This window comes from Capsicum annuum, chromosome 9 (genome assembly GCF_002878395.1).
Source record: "Capsicum annuum cultivar UCD-10X-F1 chromosome 9, UCD10Xv1.1, whole genome shotgun sequence".
NCBI lineage: Eukaryota > Viridiplantae > Streptophyta > Magnoliopsida > Solanales > Solanaceae > Capsicum > Capsicum annuum.
This window is the reverse complement of record NC_061119.1, coordinates 217,145,122-217,164,828: the sequence shown is the minus strand read 5'-3', so window position 1 is coordinate 217,164,828 and position 19,707 is coordinate 217,145,122. Positions and strand designations below refer to the sequence as shown.

At 34.7% G+C, this 19,707-nt stretch overlaps 2 protein-coding genes across 2 annotated transcripts; both read left to right on the top strand.

The window, feature by feature from the left end:
• Positions 1–5,863: 5,863 nt before the first annotated feature.
• LOC107840889 lies at positions 5,864–7,898 on the top strand. Its single transcript, XM_016684829.2, has one exon. The coding sequence runs from the start codon at positions 6,020–6,022 to the stop codon at positions 7,604–7,606; it is 1,587 nt and encodes a 528-aa protein (XP_016540315.2). The 5' UTR covers positions 5,864–6,019; the 3' UTR covers positions 7,607–7,898.
• A 1,176-nt stretch (positions 7,899–9,074) lies between these two features.
• On the top strand, positions 9,075–19,354 carry LOC107840890 (oligouridylate-binding protein 1; the record flags this gene model as incomplete). Its single annotated transcript, XM_047396608.1, is given in 10 exon segments — positions 9,075–9,398; positions 13,953–14,014; positions 15,158–15,260; positions 16,232–16,308; positions 16,385–16,446; positions 16,532–16,619; positions 16,924–16,999; positions 17,145–17,175; positions 18,642–18,764; positions 19,269–19,354. Coding segments are annotated over 10 exon segments (792 nt in total), but the record flags the coding sequence as incomplete, so codon positions are not given.
• Between the last annotated feature and the right edge of the window lie 353 nt (positions 19,355–19,707).

The following is a 19,707-nucleotide window of genomic DNA, read 5'->3' as shown; positions in this document are numbered from 1 at the left end:
TCTGGAACAAATAGTTTATTGTATTATTTTATCCGTGTCTTGTCTCATTGATTATCTAGCGGTGTATTATCTCATTTTGTTGTTTATTTTTATGTTTTTTTTTTGTTGCTATACTGTTATCTGTCTTGAGCCGGAGATCTATCGGATACAACCTCTCTACGTCATTTGAAGTAGTAATATAGAATGCGTACATTTTACCTTTCGAGATCCCACTTTAATTTACGGGAATATACTTGATATGTGGTTGTTGACCTCCAGTTCAATGTGTTTTTCTTATTCTTTTTTTTTAAATCCATTTTAAAAATAATGTTTCTTTCCTTTTTCTCAAAATTATTTAATTTCAACTTTTCACGTAATCAGAGGCGAAGCCAAAAAACTCATTAATTATAAGGGTGTTTGAAATTTAATATATACGTACATATGTTAGCTTCGTATAATTTTTCGACGTAGGGTGTTCAACCAGCTATCTATACATATGGCTACGCCACTACATGTGACACATTTAAGATCAGAAAATAACAGATCATTTTGATTCATTCTATGTATCTTTAATTTAAGATTACAAGATTAAAAAATCTTTTTATATCGTATGCATTAAAAGAATATTCTTCATATATTGACATTTTGGAAAATTATTGATAATATTCCAACTTCTAGATCTTATTATAGTCCACACGTTGAGAGTTTGGAATTACAAACAAGTCCAAAATATTTTTGGTGATGAATGTGACATTGGTGTAAACGTGGTGGCTTTAATTATTTGATAGTAACAGTTATTTGGTATAAGTAAAAAGTATTATTTGATAAATATTTGTATATAATTTAGATAAATATTAGTTATGGGGTACGGTAAGAATAAGGTTGCGTCGGGGAGGGGGCTATGGAAAGAAAGTCATTTTGAATGGAAGATTGACGATGATGAGGTTGCACATCATATCTGAGTGGGATAGATGGATGAATTAGTAGAGGTTCGAATCTGATCCGATCATGTTTTGTGTGATAAATATCTGTTGTTAAGACAAGTTAATTAGACTATGTTGTATCTGGCGAAGTACTGTTGGTCGTCGGCCAATTAAAAAAGCTCGTGTTCAAAAGTTGAAAGTAGTAGAAATGAAACGATATTGAGATGAATGTGTGGCACAACAAGAGAGATAAGATTAAGAGGAAGAGATTCAGAATAAGGTGGAAGTGGCTTCCGCAGTAAAAAACATGCAAAAACTAAAACGAGGTTGAGATAATTTATAGACAAATGCAAATGAGATGCACAGATGCGTTTGTTGAGGAAATCCGAGAGGTAAGAGTAGGGTTGGGGAGGGAGCGATGGAAAGAACGTCAAATAAAATGGAATGAGGTGAGTGAAAGATCAACGATGAAGTGGCACATCATATCTGAGTGGGATAGATGGGGTAAAGTAGAGGTTCGAATCCGATCCAATCATGTTTTGTGTGATAAATATGTGTTGTTAAGATGAGTTAGTTCTACAGAGTGATTGTTGGTCGACTATATTGTACGAGGCAGAGACCTGTTGGTCGTTGGCCAGTTAAAAAAACTCGTGTTCAGAAGTTGAAAGTAGCAAAAATGAGACGATATTGAGATGAATTGCGGCACACCAAGAGAGACTCGGAATAAGGTGAAAGTGCAAAATAACAATCGCGTTTGGTCATTTTTTCGATCGGTCCAAAAGTCGATCAATTTTATCAGTCAATTTTTATCGTATATTTAATAATATTTATGATAATAATTATTAATTCTTTTTATTCATTTAGTTAGTTAGTTAGATAAAATTTACTCCATTTTAACAAACTCAAAAGAATTTAAAATGCATCTCAATATTACTATTATATTTAGAGGTCAAAAACAATTTTACTATATAAAGAATAATTTTGACTTAAAATTCCATAAATAGACAAACCGAAAAAGAACAATATAGACAGATGCCAAAGTGAGTCCCATAAAAAGAGGAAAAATTGCTGACATGGCAAATTGGTCTAAATTACGTGGCACTTTTTAGTGAACGAAATTAATCACATGTGGTTCATTTTAGGACGAAGCCAGGTAGGACGAAGATAGTTTTAAAACCCTCGTTGATGGAAAATTATACTGTTATTTATATATGATTAAAATTATTTTTAATGTACATTTGTAGTAAATGTTAAATTCTTTCGACTATCAAAGTGACCGTAAAAGAAAAAAGTTATTTCAAAACCTAATGTATTTCATAAAATTAAAGTAAATATTTTGAATCTTAACTTTGTTATAATTAATTAGATAAAAAAATTAATAGAGAATTCTTATAATATTTCTCTTCTTTCTAGTCCACACGTTATGAGGTAAATAGGAATTTACAACAAAGTCTAAATTGATTATTATTTTTTTTTATGGTAAAGTTTAAAAAATAAAAACAATGGTTTAAACGTGCATGGTACCTTTTTATTTATTTATTATTATTATTATTATTATTATTAATTTTTTTTTTTTTTAATAATGTTTTGATAGTAACAGTTCAAGTCAGGTGCACTTGGTCCTTTTTATGACATCACATATTTTAATTTATTGCTTCCACATTTTAAAGACTTTCGCTCCAACGGCATATTTTAAATAACGTTTGCTATGACGTACGCAATATAGACGGATTCAAAATTTGAAGAGTTCGAAACTTAAATGACGAAAAAAAAGTCAAACTGATTATAATAATAACAAAAAATAAAAAAATAATTACCCAAATTAAGTATAACCTTTTTTTTCATGCGCTAGTTAGAGGGGCGGATCTATTCATTGCCGTGGGGGTGGCACGCCACCCGCAACCTTCGACGGAAACTCTATATATATAGCTATATATATATATGTATATTGATATAATCAAATATTAAATCTGTCACTCATAAAAATAAAGTAATATCTAGTGCAAGTGGCAAAATGCCACTTTTGTCGCCCCTAGGTCGTGGGTTCGATCCTAGATTGAAGCAATTAAAATTTTTAAATGTCTAAAACATTGTTTTTATTGATAAAAACAGAGAAAAAAGCGTAGTAAGCAGTAGTAGACTCTAGTTGACTTAAGTTAATACTTAATATTTATTGATTATTTATTTAATGGTTAGAGAAGGTATAATATAATCTCTTATCTCTCTCATAAAAAAGAAAAAAAATATCCTATTTCCAAATATCAAAACATCGACTCTCTCTGTACTTCAACTCTTCAAGTTTGCTGCCTACTGCTACTTGCTGCCCGGTCGATTCTCTATCGTCGCCGGCAAAAAGCTTATCGTTGATCGTTTTCAGAATACGAAAAATCATCGTGGGCAATTGTAATGAATTATGGATATTATGATATTAGTAATATTATTAAAAGTTTAAGTTTGGTCATTTTATTACTATTCTTTTATTATTAATTGATTTGTTAATTGTCCTATAGACCGAAAATATGAATAATCTGACTAATTTAATCGATAAGTTTACTTGGTACCCGGTGAGTCTGGATCCTGGATCCGCCTCTGACTAGTTATAGGTCTTAAGTGACTGCATAGCACCTGAAAAAATTCTGTTATACGTCTCCTAAATTCAACTCCGGACATCTTCTCTACCTGACTCCCGCTAGGAGTGGAGCCGAGCAGGTGAAAGGCAGTTAAAATTATCTTTTTTATAAATAATATACAGGGACGGCTCAAGCGAATTTGTGGCCTGAGGCCAAAATCGAATTGAGGCCTTAAACTTTTAGGAAAAATTAACTACTTTTAAAATTATATAATGATTTCTTTTAATAAATTTTTAATTCATAATATAATCAATGCATTAATTTCTTGAGACATACTAGATATATCAAACTCCTTCTAAATTCTTTTTATATAAAAAAATTATTTTTTCTACAAATAATATTTAATATCTTTGTAAAAATTTGTAATATATTATTACTAAAAAAAATGAGGCCCCTCAAATTTGGGGCCTTAGGCGGCCGCCTTTTTTTTTGAAAGAATAGAGCCACCCTTGATAGTATATAATTAGGAGTGGAGTCGCCTTATGGTTAGGAGGTTTACTCAAACCTTTTTTGGCGAAAAGTTATACTATTTATATATGGCTAAAATTATTTTTTATGTATGTATAATTGATGTTGAACCCTTTCGGCTAGTTCGTCTGCCTACTTTTTTCGATTTTAAATTTCCTTAGTGAAAATTTTGACTCTGTCACTGTATATAGTAGATGTTTAATTTTCATTCGCTACTTGTGAGTTTAATTAATTTATTATATTTTGTACCTCGTTCTTAAAATTTCGACTCTGTCACTGTCCTCCGTTGATCCCATTTTTAAATTATTAATTTATTTTAACTGAAAATAGTTTCTCTGTAATTAATAAACTTGTTTATTTCTAGTCATGACAAAGAAAATCAAATTAAAAATTTAATTAAAGTATTAGCAGAGTCTCACTATGCGTGCTAGCTATTTTTTATTTTCTACAAATACTAGGAATTATTGACTTTTTTGAATAACCAAAGTACAAAAAAAATTAACAAAATATTAATCTTGAACTAAAATTCCCTACATTTTTCTTGACTCGATTAATTAATATTTCTTCTTGACTTTCATTAATATTCCCTACTATTTTCTTTTGTCATTTTATTAAAACTAGTAGCAGGTTATATTTTCAATATTTTCTACATAAATTAAAGATCTAGATATATATGTACGTGTTAAAAAATTTATTAAAACATCAACATAAAAAAAAAACTTACAAATTAAAAGACATGCTCATAAATCTAATATTAAAAATTTACAAACAAGCTCGATAAATTTAAATTTTTAATCCGCCTTGTAAAATCCACTCAAAAAAGAATAAATATTTGATAAGTTAGGACTCAATTATTAAGTACTTATCATAAAGGACAAGTAGGAGGAATAAACAAAGAAAAATGTCATAGTGGGTCCCACAAAAATATAAAAAATTGCTAAGTTGTCAAATTCTGTCCAAACTACGTGGCACCATAAAAAACAGATTTATTACTACTAACTACCTCTAATTATTTATCATTTTTATAAAATTTAAGATAAAATTAATTATTTTTTCGTTTATTCTTGAAAGATTATTAAATTCCCTTATGCTGATTTGTATGTGTACTTTTAAATTCCTGAATGAAAATTTTTGCTCCGCTACTGCCCTCAAGGAAGTGATATGAGCTGCATGCACTTTAATTTATTCTTTTCAGATCTCACTTTATGCGAGTATAATAGATATATTATTGTCGTTGTATATACTCCCGTTTCATTCTACTCGATCCTTATAAACTTAAACACACCAGTTATATAACCGCAGCGAAAAAACTTACCCACATCGAGCATTTACACCAAGTCAATACATGCATGCAACAGGAAGAGAAGTCTTGGAGTAACTGGTAAAGTTGCTATCATGTGACCAGGAGGTTACGGGTTCAAGCCTTGTAAACAGTCTCTGGCCGAAATGTAAGGTAAGACTACGTATGATCAATACACTTTTGTGGTGTGACCCTTCTTCGAACATCACGCATAACAATAGCTTTAATGCACCGGGCTGCCAATATATGCATGCAACTATCTGAATCTAAAAATTCATTTTACTTAATCATACTTAATTAGCATATATTTCACTTTACTAAATCACTTAACCACAATAAACTATATTATTATAAAATTTTACTTATACAACCCCACCTTTCGTGACACAATAGAACGACTCTGTAATAGATCTTGTGATCTAATTCTTTTCAAACCCACATGCATACAGGGGATTTTAGTGTACTCAGTTGGTTATATACTCCCCCCCTACCTTTCGTGACACAATAAAACAACTCTGTAATAGATCGTGATCTAATTCTTTTCAAATCTCGGTTGGTTATATACCCCCCTCCCCAACACAATACAATTACTGTATGCAACAAATCATGTGATCTGTTCCTTTCTCGAATCCGCATGCATGCAACAAACTTTAGTGCAGCGAATAAGTTATATACGACGACCCCACCTTATGATCTGACTCTTTCTTAAATTCATATACATGCAAGGAGCTTTAGTGCAGCGGACCAGTTACATCATAGTAACACCACCACCTTCCAAGAGACAACACAACCAAACAAACAAAACAATAAATTCTATCCAACAACACACGAGGAAGTTAAATCAAACGTGGTCCTCCTCTTCTTCTTCATCTTCATCATCACTATCTCCCCCACCGCGTAGTCCAACACACGGCCTGTTGACCTCCCTTTTAACACTCTCACTCTTCACTACTCCCCCCCCCCCCCCCAACATATATATATATAGCCGCCAATTCCAAATTCTAACAATTACCCACATCCTAATTCACAAACCCCACCTCAAATCCACAAAAATCTTGAAAAAAGAAATGGTGAAAAATGGTAAGAATTCATCGTCGTCGTCGTCAATGAGTTCGATGTACAGGGGAGTAAGAAAGAGGAAATGGGGGAAATGGGTGTCGGAAATTAGATTACCAAATAGTAGAGAAAGAATATGGTTAGGATCATATGATACACCTGAAAAAGCTGCTAGGGCTTTTGATGCTGCACTTTTTTGTTTAAGGGGTAGTAATGCTAATTTTAACTTCCCCAATTCTCCGCCGGAGATCGTTGACGGTAGGTTGATGACTCCGGCGGAGATTCAGGTCGCTGCGGCAAGGTTCGCTAATCGGGCCGGGCCTGAGGAGGAGGGGGGAGAGAACCGGGCCGGGCTGAGGGAAAATGGCATGTCTGATCGATCATCATCAGACACTGAGGATATGTCTTTACAGTCCGAATCACCGGAGAGTGAAAAGACAGAAATGACCTCGGCCTGGGCCCGGTTAGTGAATAATGATAATTTAGAGAATTGGGCCAGGCTGAGGGAGAGCCCGAATTTTTATCCTTCGTCGTCGTCTTCGGATGTGTTTGTACGGGCCGAATCACCTTGTGTAGAAAGTGAAAAGACAGAAATGACCTCGGCCAGATTAGGAAATAATGATTTAGAGAACCTGGCCGGGCCAAGCGAGAATTTTTATCCACCTGATATGTTCTATCGGGCTGAATCGTCTTCGGTATCGTTATCTAATAGAATGGGAAGTAAAAAGACTGAAATGACCTTGACTCGATTTGCAAATAATGGTTTGGAGAATCGGGCCGGGCCGACGGAGAACCCTTATTTGTATCCGTGGTCATCGTCTTCGAATATGTATTTACAGGCCGAATCGCCTTCGGTATCATTATCTAATAGAGTGGAAAGTGAAAAGACAGAAATGACCTTGGACCGGGCCGGGCCAAGGGAGAACCCTTATTTGTATCCTTCATCGTCGTCATCGGACATGTTTTTACGGGCCGAATCGCCTTCCCTGTCGGTATCCAACATAGTGGAAAGTGAAAAGACGGAAATGACCCTGGACAATGGATTTATGGACATGTTTTCGTCGTTAGGGACGGTTAACGATATGTCTAATTTCGGAATTTTCCCAGGTTTTGATGATTTATCTGGTGAATTTTTTGTACCACCAGAACAACAAATGCCTAATTTGGAATCATCAGAAGAACAAGAAATTAATTATTTGGATTATGATGGATTTAATTCACAAGGATCTTCATTTCTTTGGAACTTTTAAAGGGTAAAAATGTCATTATATATATCCATAATGGTTAATATAGAGTTTATAAAATTAGGAAAAAGTTTAAGATATTAGTGATAATTATTAGAGGAAATTATTTGAATTTAGTTGGTTTTGTAGACAATTCTAGACATTTTTTGGTTGCTAGAATTGCTATAACATATGGAATTTTTTGTACTTAAAAGGATGTAATTTTTAGTAATTTTATTGGTTTACTATAAGGTCCATATGTTGTTTTTGTTCATCAAATAATGTGACGGAATGAATGAGATTTGTTCGATTCTAGTTACGTATTTGCCTTTCAAATATGATTCATGTAAATAGAGAAATCTATATAGTATTTTTCTTTTTTTTTTTTTTACTAAAGAAAGTCGTAACGGCTGTATTTTAGGTGCGCACGAGCTAAACCACCTTTCAATATAAATAACCTTCAAATAATACTAGACAAAGTCCGTATTGATTCACAACATTAACTTGTGAATGCAAAAGATTCTATTAAAAAGGAAAATCGTAACACGAACTCGATCGAGAAGACATTTCGAACCTAAAAAATCCCCATTCGGAGTATCACATATTCAACCATCTCGATTACTCTTGCAAGTCCTCTGTAATAAATTGCATTTTCTTATTTAGAACTACAACTTACCTAGTGAAATTCCACATAGTATATAATATACACATACCATACCACTCTCTCGTATGAGGTAGAGTCAGTGGCGAACCCAAGATTTAGAGGTTGTGGGTGCACGAAAGGTTTGAAACACACATACTGACGTCCAACGTTTTAAGGTTCTGTCTTAAAATTAAGACACACCGACTATCTTCTTGGCTTACTATTGAAAAAGAAAATCGTAACCCAAACTCGACCGAAAAAATATTTCGAACTTGAAAAATCTCCATTCGGAGTATCACATATTCAACCATCTCGATTACTCTCGCGAGTCCCCTATAAAAAAATTGCATTTTCATCTTTAGTACTACAACAAGAACAACAACTTACCGGATGAAATTTCACATAATACAATATACACATACCATACCACTCTTTCGTACGAGGTAGAGTCAGTGGCGAACCCAAGATTTAAAGGTTGTGGTGCACGAAAGGTTCAAAACACACATACTGACGTCCAACGTTTTAGGGTTCTACCTAAAAACGAACACACGCAACTATATCAAATTTTTTAAATTTTATACTAGATTTTATACATTTTTCATATAATTATACCTAATCTGCGCTGAATTTAATGGATGTAGGAGCACCTTATAAGTGAATTTAATGGATGTAGGAGCACCTTATAAGTCCATCCTGAGGTAGAGTGAATGTTTTCAAAAGACACTCGGCTCAAATTATTAATAAATTTAACTTATTAATTTTGAATATCATATAATTATAATTTATTATTTTTTTTTTTTTTAATTTTTCAAACACTTACTATAAAATGACCTAGCCTTTTATGCCTTTGGGGTGGGGGTGGGGGGGGGGGGGAGTTACACACAAACACCATATCTCTTTCCTTAAAAACACATCTTCTTGTTTTTCAAGTACTTTTTCTCCCTCTTCTTTGAGGGTTTCTTTTCTTTTCTTTTCTTTTTTTATTTTTTTTATTTTTCTTCATTTTAATCCAAACCCCAATTACCCTTTTTCAATTTTTTTTTTTTTTTTTTAAATTTAGTTTTATTTTTTTTTATTTTGAATTTCAAGAAAATGATGCAACAGCAAAGACTGAAACAACAACAAGCATTGATGCAGCAATCCCTTTATCATCCTGGTCTTCTTGCACCCCCTCAGGTGAATTTTACCTTTTTTACCCTTTAAAAATGTAGTCTTTATTTATTTATTTATTTATTTATTTTTGTAATTTTGTGTTTTGGATTACTTGTTTGAGTGAATTAATAATAATAGTATGTTGTGGTTTAATAGTTTGAATGTCAATGGAGCTGTTAGCTAATTTTTGTTTGTTTTGATAACTGTTGTGTTTGGTGTTCAGGCCAAGTTATTAGCTACTTTTTGTTTTGTTGATAATCGCGGTGTCTGAGTCAGCTTGATACTCGTGGTGTGTGTGTTAGCTTGCGTGCACCCCTTGACTAATTGTTCGAGGTGTTCGCGACTTAGCATTGTATTTTGAGTGAGTGAATAACCTGTAGTGGTGTTTAATAATCTGAATATTAATTGAGCTATTAGCTATTTTGTTTATGTTTTGATAGCTGTGGTGTTCGGGCCAACTTGCGTCTACCTTGAGTAATTGTTCGAGCTATTAGCTACTGTTGTTTTGTTGATAATCGTGGTGTCTGTGTCAGCTTGATTGCACCTTTGACTAATTCCTTGAGCTATTAGCTACTTGATAATCGTGGTGTCTGTGTCAACTTGCGTGCATCTTGACTAATTATTTGAGCTGTTAGCTACTTAGCATTGTATTTTGAGCTAATAGCATTGAGCTAAGTAGCTATTTTTTTATGGTTTGATAGCTGTGGTGTTTGGGCCAGCTTGCGTGCACATTGACTAATTCATCAAGTTATTAGCTACTTTTGTTTTGTTGATAATCGCGGTGTCTGAGTCAGCTTGATTTAACCTTTTACTAATTCCTTGAGCTGTTAGTTATTGTACTTTTTCCTTGATGCTCGTGGTGTCTGAGTCAACTTGCTGCACTTTGACTAATTGTTCGAGGTGTTAGCTACTTAGCATTGTATTTTGAGTGAGTGAATAACCTACAGTTGGTTTAATAGTCTGAATATCAATTGAGCTATTAGCTATTTTTTGTATGTTTTGATAGTTGTGGTGTTCGGGCCAACTTGCGTGTACCTTGACTAATTGTTTGAGCTATTAGCTACTTTTTTTTGTTGATAATTGTGTTGTTTGCACCTTTGACTAATTCCTTAAGCTGTTAGCTACTTGATAATAGTGGTGTTTGAGTCAACTTGCGTGTGTCTTGACTAATTATTTGAGCTGTTAGCTACTTAGCATTGTATTTTGAGCTAATAGCATTGAGCTATTAGCTATTTTTCTTTGGTTTGATAGCTGTGATGTTTGGGCCAGCTTGTGTACACATTGACTTATTCATCAAGTTATTAGCTACTTTTGTTTTGTTGATAATCGTGGTGTCCGAGTCAGGTTGATTGAACCTTTTACTAATTCCTTGAGCTGTTAGTTATAGTACTTTTTTTTTCCTTGATGCTCGTGGTGTCTGAGTCAACTTGCTGCACTTTCACTAATTGTTCGAGGTGTAGCTACTTAGCATTGTATTTTGAGTGAGTGAATAACCTGTAGTGAAGTTTAATAGTCTGAATATCAATTGAGCTATTAGCTATTTTGTTTATGTTTTGGTAGCCGTGGTGTTCGGGCCAGCTTGCGTGCGCCTTGACTAATTATTCGAGCTATTAGCTACTTAGTATTGTTATTTTCTTTATTATTGATTTTGTGATTCTGTTTTCTTTTCTTGAGTTAATGGTCAAAAACACACATAAAGTATCACCTTTTTTTGTGAGTTTCCTAACTGAATTATCACGTTCTTGAGTTACCTACGTTTTGTGAGTTTCCTAACTGAACTATGGAATGTTCACTTTTCCTTAACTATCAGAACACGTTCCCTTTTCCTAACGGAAAAAATATGGTGTGTTTCAATAAAATTTCCTCATAGTTCATTATGAAACTCGAAAAGTCGGGATACTTTTAGGTGTATTTTCGACCCTTCACTCTTTGTCTTTTTTATTTCATAGCTTGTTTTTCGGTGGTTGTTTGTTTGAGTGAATAATCAGTACTGTGTTTAATAGTCAGAATATCAATTGAGTTATATTAGCTACTTAGCATTGTATTTTCATTTCTGTGTTGTTTGTTTCGATATTGCGTTTGTGATTTTGGGTTCTTTTCTTTTTTTCTTAGTTTGGCTGGTAATTTCTCGTTGTTAATTCTCTCAAAGATTTGATTTTTCCTATTATTCAAGGAAGTATTTGCCATCTTTAGGTTTTGACCTCTAAACATATATCAGATTTCGCATGTCCACTGAAGCTACAACCGTCGTGTTTTCATTTCTGGTTTTGGTTTATTTGAATATTGAGTTTTTGAAACTAAACGATTTAGCTCGTACATTGGTTTACAAGTTTCAATATCAAAGTAGCTACTAGACAACATTGCGTCCAAATTTTTGTTATCCATTTGTCATCTTAGTATGTAATGGATGTACCAGTCTGAACATCAATAAAAAGCGACATGTGTTCCATTTCCACTTCCGACTTTTTCAATCTTACGTACTCTTGAACATTGGCAATTCGAGTCTAGATTCTATTTGTTTGTTCTTCTTATCTCGTGCTTGGGTTATTACTTGGTTCCTGAGAGAAATATGACATATAGGAGAAAATTTCTGAGTTTACAAGCTTGTAAATGATTAGAACATGTGAATGAGGTTTGGTCATATAGTGTTTTGTGAAAGACAATTGCTTTGCAGTACTTCTAACAAATTTGTTTCGTGTTAAAGGATTTTAATAGCATGCGGGGACATTATTGAGTCTTATGCCTTTGTGTATATTAGCTACTTTTGTTTTGTTGATAATCGTGGTGTCTGTGTCAGCTTGATTGCACCTTTGACTAATTCCTTGAACTGTTAGCTACTTTGTGTTTTTGATACTTGCTGTGTATGAGTCAGCTTGCGTGCACCTTGACTAATTATTCGAGCTGCTAGAGACTTAGCATTGTATTTTGAGTGAGTGAATAACCCGTAGTGAAGTTTAATAGTCTGAATATCAATTGAGCTATTAGCTATTTTGTTTATGTTTTGGTAGCTGTGGTGTTCGGGCTAGCTTGCGTGTACCTTGACTAATTGTTCGAGCTATTAGCTACTTAGTATTGTTATTTTCTTTATTATTGAGTTTGTGATTCTGTTTCTTTTCTTGAGTTAATGTTCAAAAGCACACATAAAGTATCACCTTTTTTTGTGAGTTTCCTAACTGAATTATCACGTTTTGTGAGTTTCTAACAGCACTATTGAATGTTCACTTTTCCTAATGAACTGTTGGAGCACGTTCCCTTTTCCTAACTGAAAAATGTGGTGTGTTTTCCTCATAGTTCATTATGAAACTCGAAAAATCGGGATACTTTTAGGTGTATTTTCGACCCTTCATTCTCTTGTATTTTTATTTCATAGCTTGGTTTTCGGTTGTTTGAGTGAATAATCTATACTGTGTTTAATAGTCTGAATATCAATTGAGTTATATCAGCTACTTAGCATTGTATTTTCATTTCTGTGTTGTTTGATTCGATATTGCGTTTGTGATTTTGGGTTCTTTTCTTTGTTTCTTAGCTTGGCTGGTAATTTCTCTTTGTTAACTCTCTCAAAGATTTGATTTTTCCTATTATTCAAGGAAGTATTTGTCATCTTTAAGGTTTTGATCTCATAACATATTTCAGATTTCACACGTTCAATGAAGCTACAACCGTCATGTTTTCATTTCTGGGTTTTGGTTTATTTGACTATTGAGTTTTTGAAACTAAACGATTTAGCTCGTACATCGGTTTACAAGTTTCAATATCTAAGTGGTTACTAGACATTGTGTTCAAATTTTGGTTACCCATTTTTCTTCTTAGTATGTAATGGATGTACCAGTCTGAGCATTAAAAAAAAAGCGACATGTGTTCCATTTCCACTTCTGACTTCTTGAATTTTACGTATGCTTGAACGTTGACAATTCGAGTCTAGGTTCTATTTGTTTGTTCGTGCTTGGGTGACTACTTGGTTCTTGAGAGAAATATGATATATAGGAGAAAATTTCTGAGTTTACAAGCTTGTAAATGATTAGAACATGTGAATGAGGTTTGGTCATATAGTGTTTTGTGAAAGACAATTGCTTTGTAGTACTTCTAACAAATTCGTTTCGTGTTAAAGGATTTTAATAGCATGCGGGAACATTGCTGAGTCTTATGCGTCTTATGCCGTCGTGTTTTAAGTCATCAAGGGAGCAGGAGGGAAAGCCAGTGTTGACTCCTCGGAATGGGATATCGGAGGGTTTTATCATTTGAAAAAGATATCATATCGGAGGGTTTTATCATTTGAAAAAGATATCTTTTCAAGTTTTTGAAGAGTAGGGTCCATGGGATGTTCAAATTTTCCTTTCCTTCTTACGGAGTTTCACGATTTCCTGAAATGATTGATAAAAAGCAAATTTTCGAAATCCTTGGGGTGGGGCATAGCAACTAACCGGCTCCTTCATATGTCCTTTCTCTTCATCTTTTGTACAATGCGCACTGTCGTTCTTTTATGGTACCCTGAATCACTGTTCGTAGATTCTTTCTGGACTATTACTGTGACTGAATGTTAGCATTTACTGACATTTTGTTACTACTATTTATTTACAGATAGAGCCCATCTTGAGCGGAAATCTGCCTCCCGGATTTGATTCTAGTACTTGCAGGAGCGTGTGAGTGCCTTATTCATTTTATGTCTGATAATTTATCTCATGTCTCACTTTTTGCAGTTATAAGATATTTTTCTTGTTTTTTTGGCTAAGGTCGAGTGTAGGATATGCTCTTATCAGTTTTGCAGTTATAGGAGCGATAGTTTGAACAGTGACGCGTCATCAACTTTATTGCATTAAGTACAGAATTTTGCGGTCCAGATTCCGAAATTGCAACATCTAACTAGCATCTGTTGGCTGTAAGGTCTCTGGTCTGCTAAAGGGAGGACATCGAAATGAGTGAAATATTAGGCTGTTTCGGTGGCAATCAAGCTTCCACCCTAGGTTTTCTCTTGTTAGAAGAAAGTAAAGGGGAGACATGGTTGCAAGGGTGGGGTGGGGGTGTGGGGTGGGGTGGGGGGGTCAGTGGACAATTTTAATGACAGTGTAAGACAATTTTAAAGACAGTATAATTAGTAGTATCTTGACCATTTCGCTAGGACTTACTTGCATTGACATAAGACTAACTTGCCAATTGCCCATGTTAGCTTATCTTATTCTTCCTGACAACAACAACAACAACAACAAACCCAGTGTATTCCTACACAGTGGGTATCGTATTCTTCTTGAATTGTCTCGAATTACCTACGGAGTTTGAGGGATTCACTTTTATCCATATAGTGAATAATTCCGGAATTAAATAAAGAAGGCTTGTTTAGTTTAATAAATTCAAATGATTTGGGGCACAAAATCTGCCGTGGATGTTAAAATGCCCCCATAGAAATGAGAGTGATGTTGACTTGCTACTTGAGATCCCCCAAAAGAAACCGAACACTGTCCTTTTATGGATTAACCTATCAACTATTGGTGAAGCCTGAAGAAATTACAGCCTGATCATTGGATTATCGTCCCAAAAATCAATTACGAGGGTGGCTGCTGCTTGGAAATAGAAAATGCCGTTCTGACAATCTACCCTTATGTGTGACAATCTATGCGTTTGAGTATTTTCCATATTGGTGCAAGCACCCACATACAAGTTAACAATTGTTCTTTTATCTATTTCTTCTATGAATCTTATTTATCAAGCACGTTCTTGTGTGTACTTACAAGAGGAATGGTTATTATTCTTCTGATAACCTTTTTTGCTTTTGACATGATCGGATACAGGTATGTTGGAAACATCCACTCACAAGTCACAGAACCACTTCTTCAAGAGGTTTTTGCCAGCACCGGTCCCCTTGAGGGATGCAAGCTCATAAGAAAGGACAAGGTACGGTCTTGTTTTGCTTACAAGATAAGCCATGAGAATCAGTTGAAAAATCTCACCTAACTACAATAGTTCAATTGATCAATGTGGTAATTCTTTACCTCATCAAACATGTTAAGGTCTTTTTATTTGGCATATGTTGTTTTATGGTATTTGTGTGCTGGAGACAGTCTAAATTGTGCTGGATGTTCGAATTTCATGAATTACTTATGAGCTCTTGTAGATGAAAATATCTTGGTCTGAATCCATTGTTGTTTTTCCTTTTCACAAGTTATTCACGATGACATTGTTGGTCTTATCCTTGATTTTATGTTTCTGAGGAAACTTGTCTAACAAGAACAAGGCAGATTAGTTAAGGGTATTTCTTAGTGTTGAATCTAGTGCAGAAGATATTTGTCTGTCTTCGTCTAGAATTCTTATTGATAACTTGGATCATCGTAAGTATTGCATACTTTTTAGTACATTTATTTTATTGCAAGTTTGTAACGCTATGAAGCTGTTTGATTTGTTGTATAAGCTGTGTTAAAGGTCAACTACATGTTACTGGATTTTTTGAAATAGTACAAGTGTCTTTAAAATCGTGCAACTTTCCAGATATTTGGTTTTATAATAGAAAATCATATTAATCTCCGTTAATACTTGCTAAAACATTTGGAGTGTTTTTCTGTTGTCGTATCTATATTATCATTCTTTATATTGATCATATTATGTTCCAATTTGTTAATCTTGACAATTGAGGTATAGCCTAACGATATAAGGACTCTCTAACCATAAGTTGGAGGTTCGAGTCTCCTAGGGAGAACAACAGGGAAACGTTGCAATTTAGACAGCCCCGATCAATACTGATTTATACATGTATAAATCACTAAATCAGTAGTTCATCTCAAGTCTGAAAATGGTTCAATATTATCCCGTTGGTTGTTGTGTGATTTATTAGTACGAGAGTGATATATGATGATTCTCTTACAATGCAGTCATCCTATGGTTTTGTGGATTACTTTGATCGCCGATCAGCTGCGCTTGCCATTGTGACGCTTAATGGAAGGCACTTGTAAGGAACTTTAACAAAATTTTTACTTGATAATTCAATAGTTGCTGCATGGTTCGGCCTAACTTGTAAATCACAGGTTTGGACAGCCGATAAAAGTTAACTGGGCGTATGCCAGTGCCCAAAGAGAGGACACATCTAGTACGTATCTTACACACCTCCATTTTTGACCCTCTTAATATTACATTATTTTGTAAGAACTAAAATGATTTCTTCTCACTTACAGGTCATTTTAACATATTTGTGGGTGATCTTAGTCCGGAAGTTACAGATGCCACATTGTTTGCTTGCTTTTCAGTATACACTAGCTGCTCGTACGTTAGTCTTTGTTTGTTTTGTACTAAGGGGTCGTTTGGTAGGAGGGATAAGGATAACTCATCCCGGGATTAATTTAGAAGAGGAGCTTATCCCATGTTTGGTTGGGACAAAATGCATGGGATAACACATCCCGGGATTAGTTATCCCGGGATTATAGTGTTTTTCTTATCCCTCCTTGAGGGTGGGAGAATCCCGGAATAACTTGTTTTCCGACCAAACAACCCCTACATGTTCTTCTGGCATTTGTATTCAGCAAACGGCTTATAGTACTTAATGCTACATTAATATTTTCTCTTGCAGAGATGCAAGAGTGATGTGGGATCAGAAAACAGGCCGTTCAAGAGGGTTTGGGTTTGTTTCCTTCCGTAATCAGCAGGTATTAAGCTAGCTAAATACTATCTTCCGATCCTTTACAGTTTGCTCATCCTTAACCCCCAAGCTCACCCAGAGAAAAAAACGAAAAGCATTTGTTGTTTGGCGTTTTAATCATCTCATGTACTTGTGTGGTATGTTTTGTGCAGGATGCCCAAAGTGCTATAAACGACTTGAATGGTAAGATCAAATGTTTGGCATATACTAGTATACAATCTTGTTTCTCCATTATGTTTGCTCTCGACAATCTCATCAAATTAAGACCATGGTGTCTTTAGTGAATTTTTTTACCATCCATATACTATTTGAAAATTGCGGCTGTGCCTATTTATATTCCTGACGTTGGTTTGATGGTAAACCTATATGTGAATTGGAATAACGTGGTTGCGGCAGCTTCTCAAAAAAATGCGGTTGTGCCCTATTTATACTCCTTACAGTGACTGAGGGTGTTAAAATGGAAGCGGCCGACCTAAAATCATTTGGAATGAAGTCTAGAAGGGCCTAAAGTTTTTTAGAGATCCATGTAGACTTAGCGAAAGATAAGACACAATGGAACAAACAGATCGATATAGGAAATATCTGTTTATTCTCTCTGTACCTATTATGTGAGTCTCTTTCCATTTTAGTCAGTTAATCCCACAAGGTGTAAGTCTGGGGAGGGTAGAGTGTCGCAGACCTTATCCCTACCTTGCGATGTAGAGAGGCTGTTTCCGATAGTGTCCCTCGGCTCAAGGAGAAACATTTCAAAGCAGGCCAAAAAAAGACATAGCAGAAGTGAAGAAATCATAGCAAAATACTATGGAAAGCATGACAAAGCATTCTGAAAAAATGAATAGTAACTACAACACAATTAAAAATAATAACTACTACAATTTTTTTTTATAAAAAAATACAACAAAATAATATGATATTCAAAGTACATGAAGTACATGAAATTACGGGAGTAATACTACGGCTACTAATATGGAAGGATAAGCGAAAAAATGCTCTACTACCTACTGACTTTTCTACTCTATAACTTTAATCACGAGGGAGGTTATTGTTATAGAGGCAAACCTGGGAGTCTCTGATATTATCCCTTATTATTTCAGATAATTTTGACATGTCGGTGATGATTCATATAGCCGAGCAGTAGTAGTTGTTGGTTTGATGGTACAAATGCTTCTCTTAATTTTTGCTGAGGGCCCTTACTTTATGTTTGCACTGTATGTCTTTAATTTTCAGAAGAAACTAGATAGATCTCCGACTTCTGCCAGTGACCATTCCAATCTAGTTCCATCTAGATTTTCTTGTGATAAATCTGAATTTCTACCGCGTTTTTGTTCAAGTATATGCAAAAAAAAAATTAAAAAAATTCTAAGATGATGGACGAAAACAATTCAATCTAATTCGTAATGATTAAGGAATACAAGGATTGATGCTATCTTTCCTTTTATTAATTTTACTTTCAAGTTTCATATGGCTAATTAGTTAGCTTCATGCCATCTTTACTTTATCATTTTAGAATAGTGAATTCCATCGACAACGTCTTGGTTTTCTTTTATTACCTATTGGTAACCTAATAGTGAATTCTATCGAAGACTCTCGTGGTTTTCTTTATTACAGTCTTTACCTGATTGAAACTTTTTGCTGATTGAAAACAAAAGGTAAGTGGCTTGGAAGCAGACAAATCCGCTGCAACTGGGCAGCAAAAGGTGCTGCTGGAGCCAATGATGACATGCAGAGTTCAGATGCCAAAAGTGTTGTTGAACTGACAGCTGGAACGTCAGGTTGGTTTTGTTGAATGCCTTTTTTCTGGCTACCACTGCTGTTGTCTTCGCCTATGTTGCTCGGGACTCTTCAAAAATGTCGATGGGTGTGTGTCGGATCCTCCAAAAATAGTGTATTTTTGAAGGGTCCGACATGGGTGCGACAACATTTTTGGAAAGTCTGAGCAACTTCGGTCTTCGCTGCATAATATTTCAACTTCTGATGGCTGAGAGTCTCTGCTCGTTTAAAGTTTAAACATCTGTATGTTTTCAGTGTTTTCTATTTCAATTAGCTTCAGATTTCGCGTAGGATCTTTAAGTATAGACCAGAGCACGTGCCATATTATATGGACTTCCGACTCTGGACTGTGCTATATACCTAAATCTTCTATCAAATTAATGTGAAGTTGTGAACTATAAATGTGACGTGAAGTTCTTAAATATGCCTGGCGGTTGGCCTATCCTTGTTTATTATGGAACTTCTATCCCGAAGATCTTCATGTTGTTTATATTTTCGTTATGTAGATGATGGTCAAGAGAAGGCCAATGAAGACGCTCCAGAAAACAATCCCCAGTATACGACCGTTTATGTTGGCAACCTTGCTCCTGAAGTAAGTACCGTTCGAACCTTTTAACCTCCATTTCTTATTAACTTATTGTAAGTTGTAGGCGGATCAGTCACCGCACTCTTTTTGGCCTTGTTTTTTGAAGTTTTACATCTCGTTAGGATGAACATCGAGATGCATAAAGGATTACCAAGAGTCGATGTGATTTAAGTAATATATGACTATGTCAGAAGGGGAAATATTGTTGGGACTCGGGAGCTTCATGATTAGCATTTTCTTCTATATTCTTTCAGGCAATACGACTTCAGCTTCTATTCCTCCTATGCTGTCAGTTGGTTTTTAGGTGTGGAAGGGGACCTCACAACCCCTCGTCTTGTAAAAAGGGGAGAAAGAGATGC

What these genes read in the sequence shown, in the direction of transcription:
- LOC107840889 (XM_016684829.2), top strand. Translation starts at nt 6,020, where the DNA reads ATGCAAGGAGCTTTAGTGCAGCGGACCAGTTACATCATAGTAACACCA.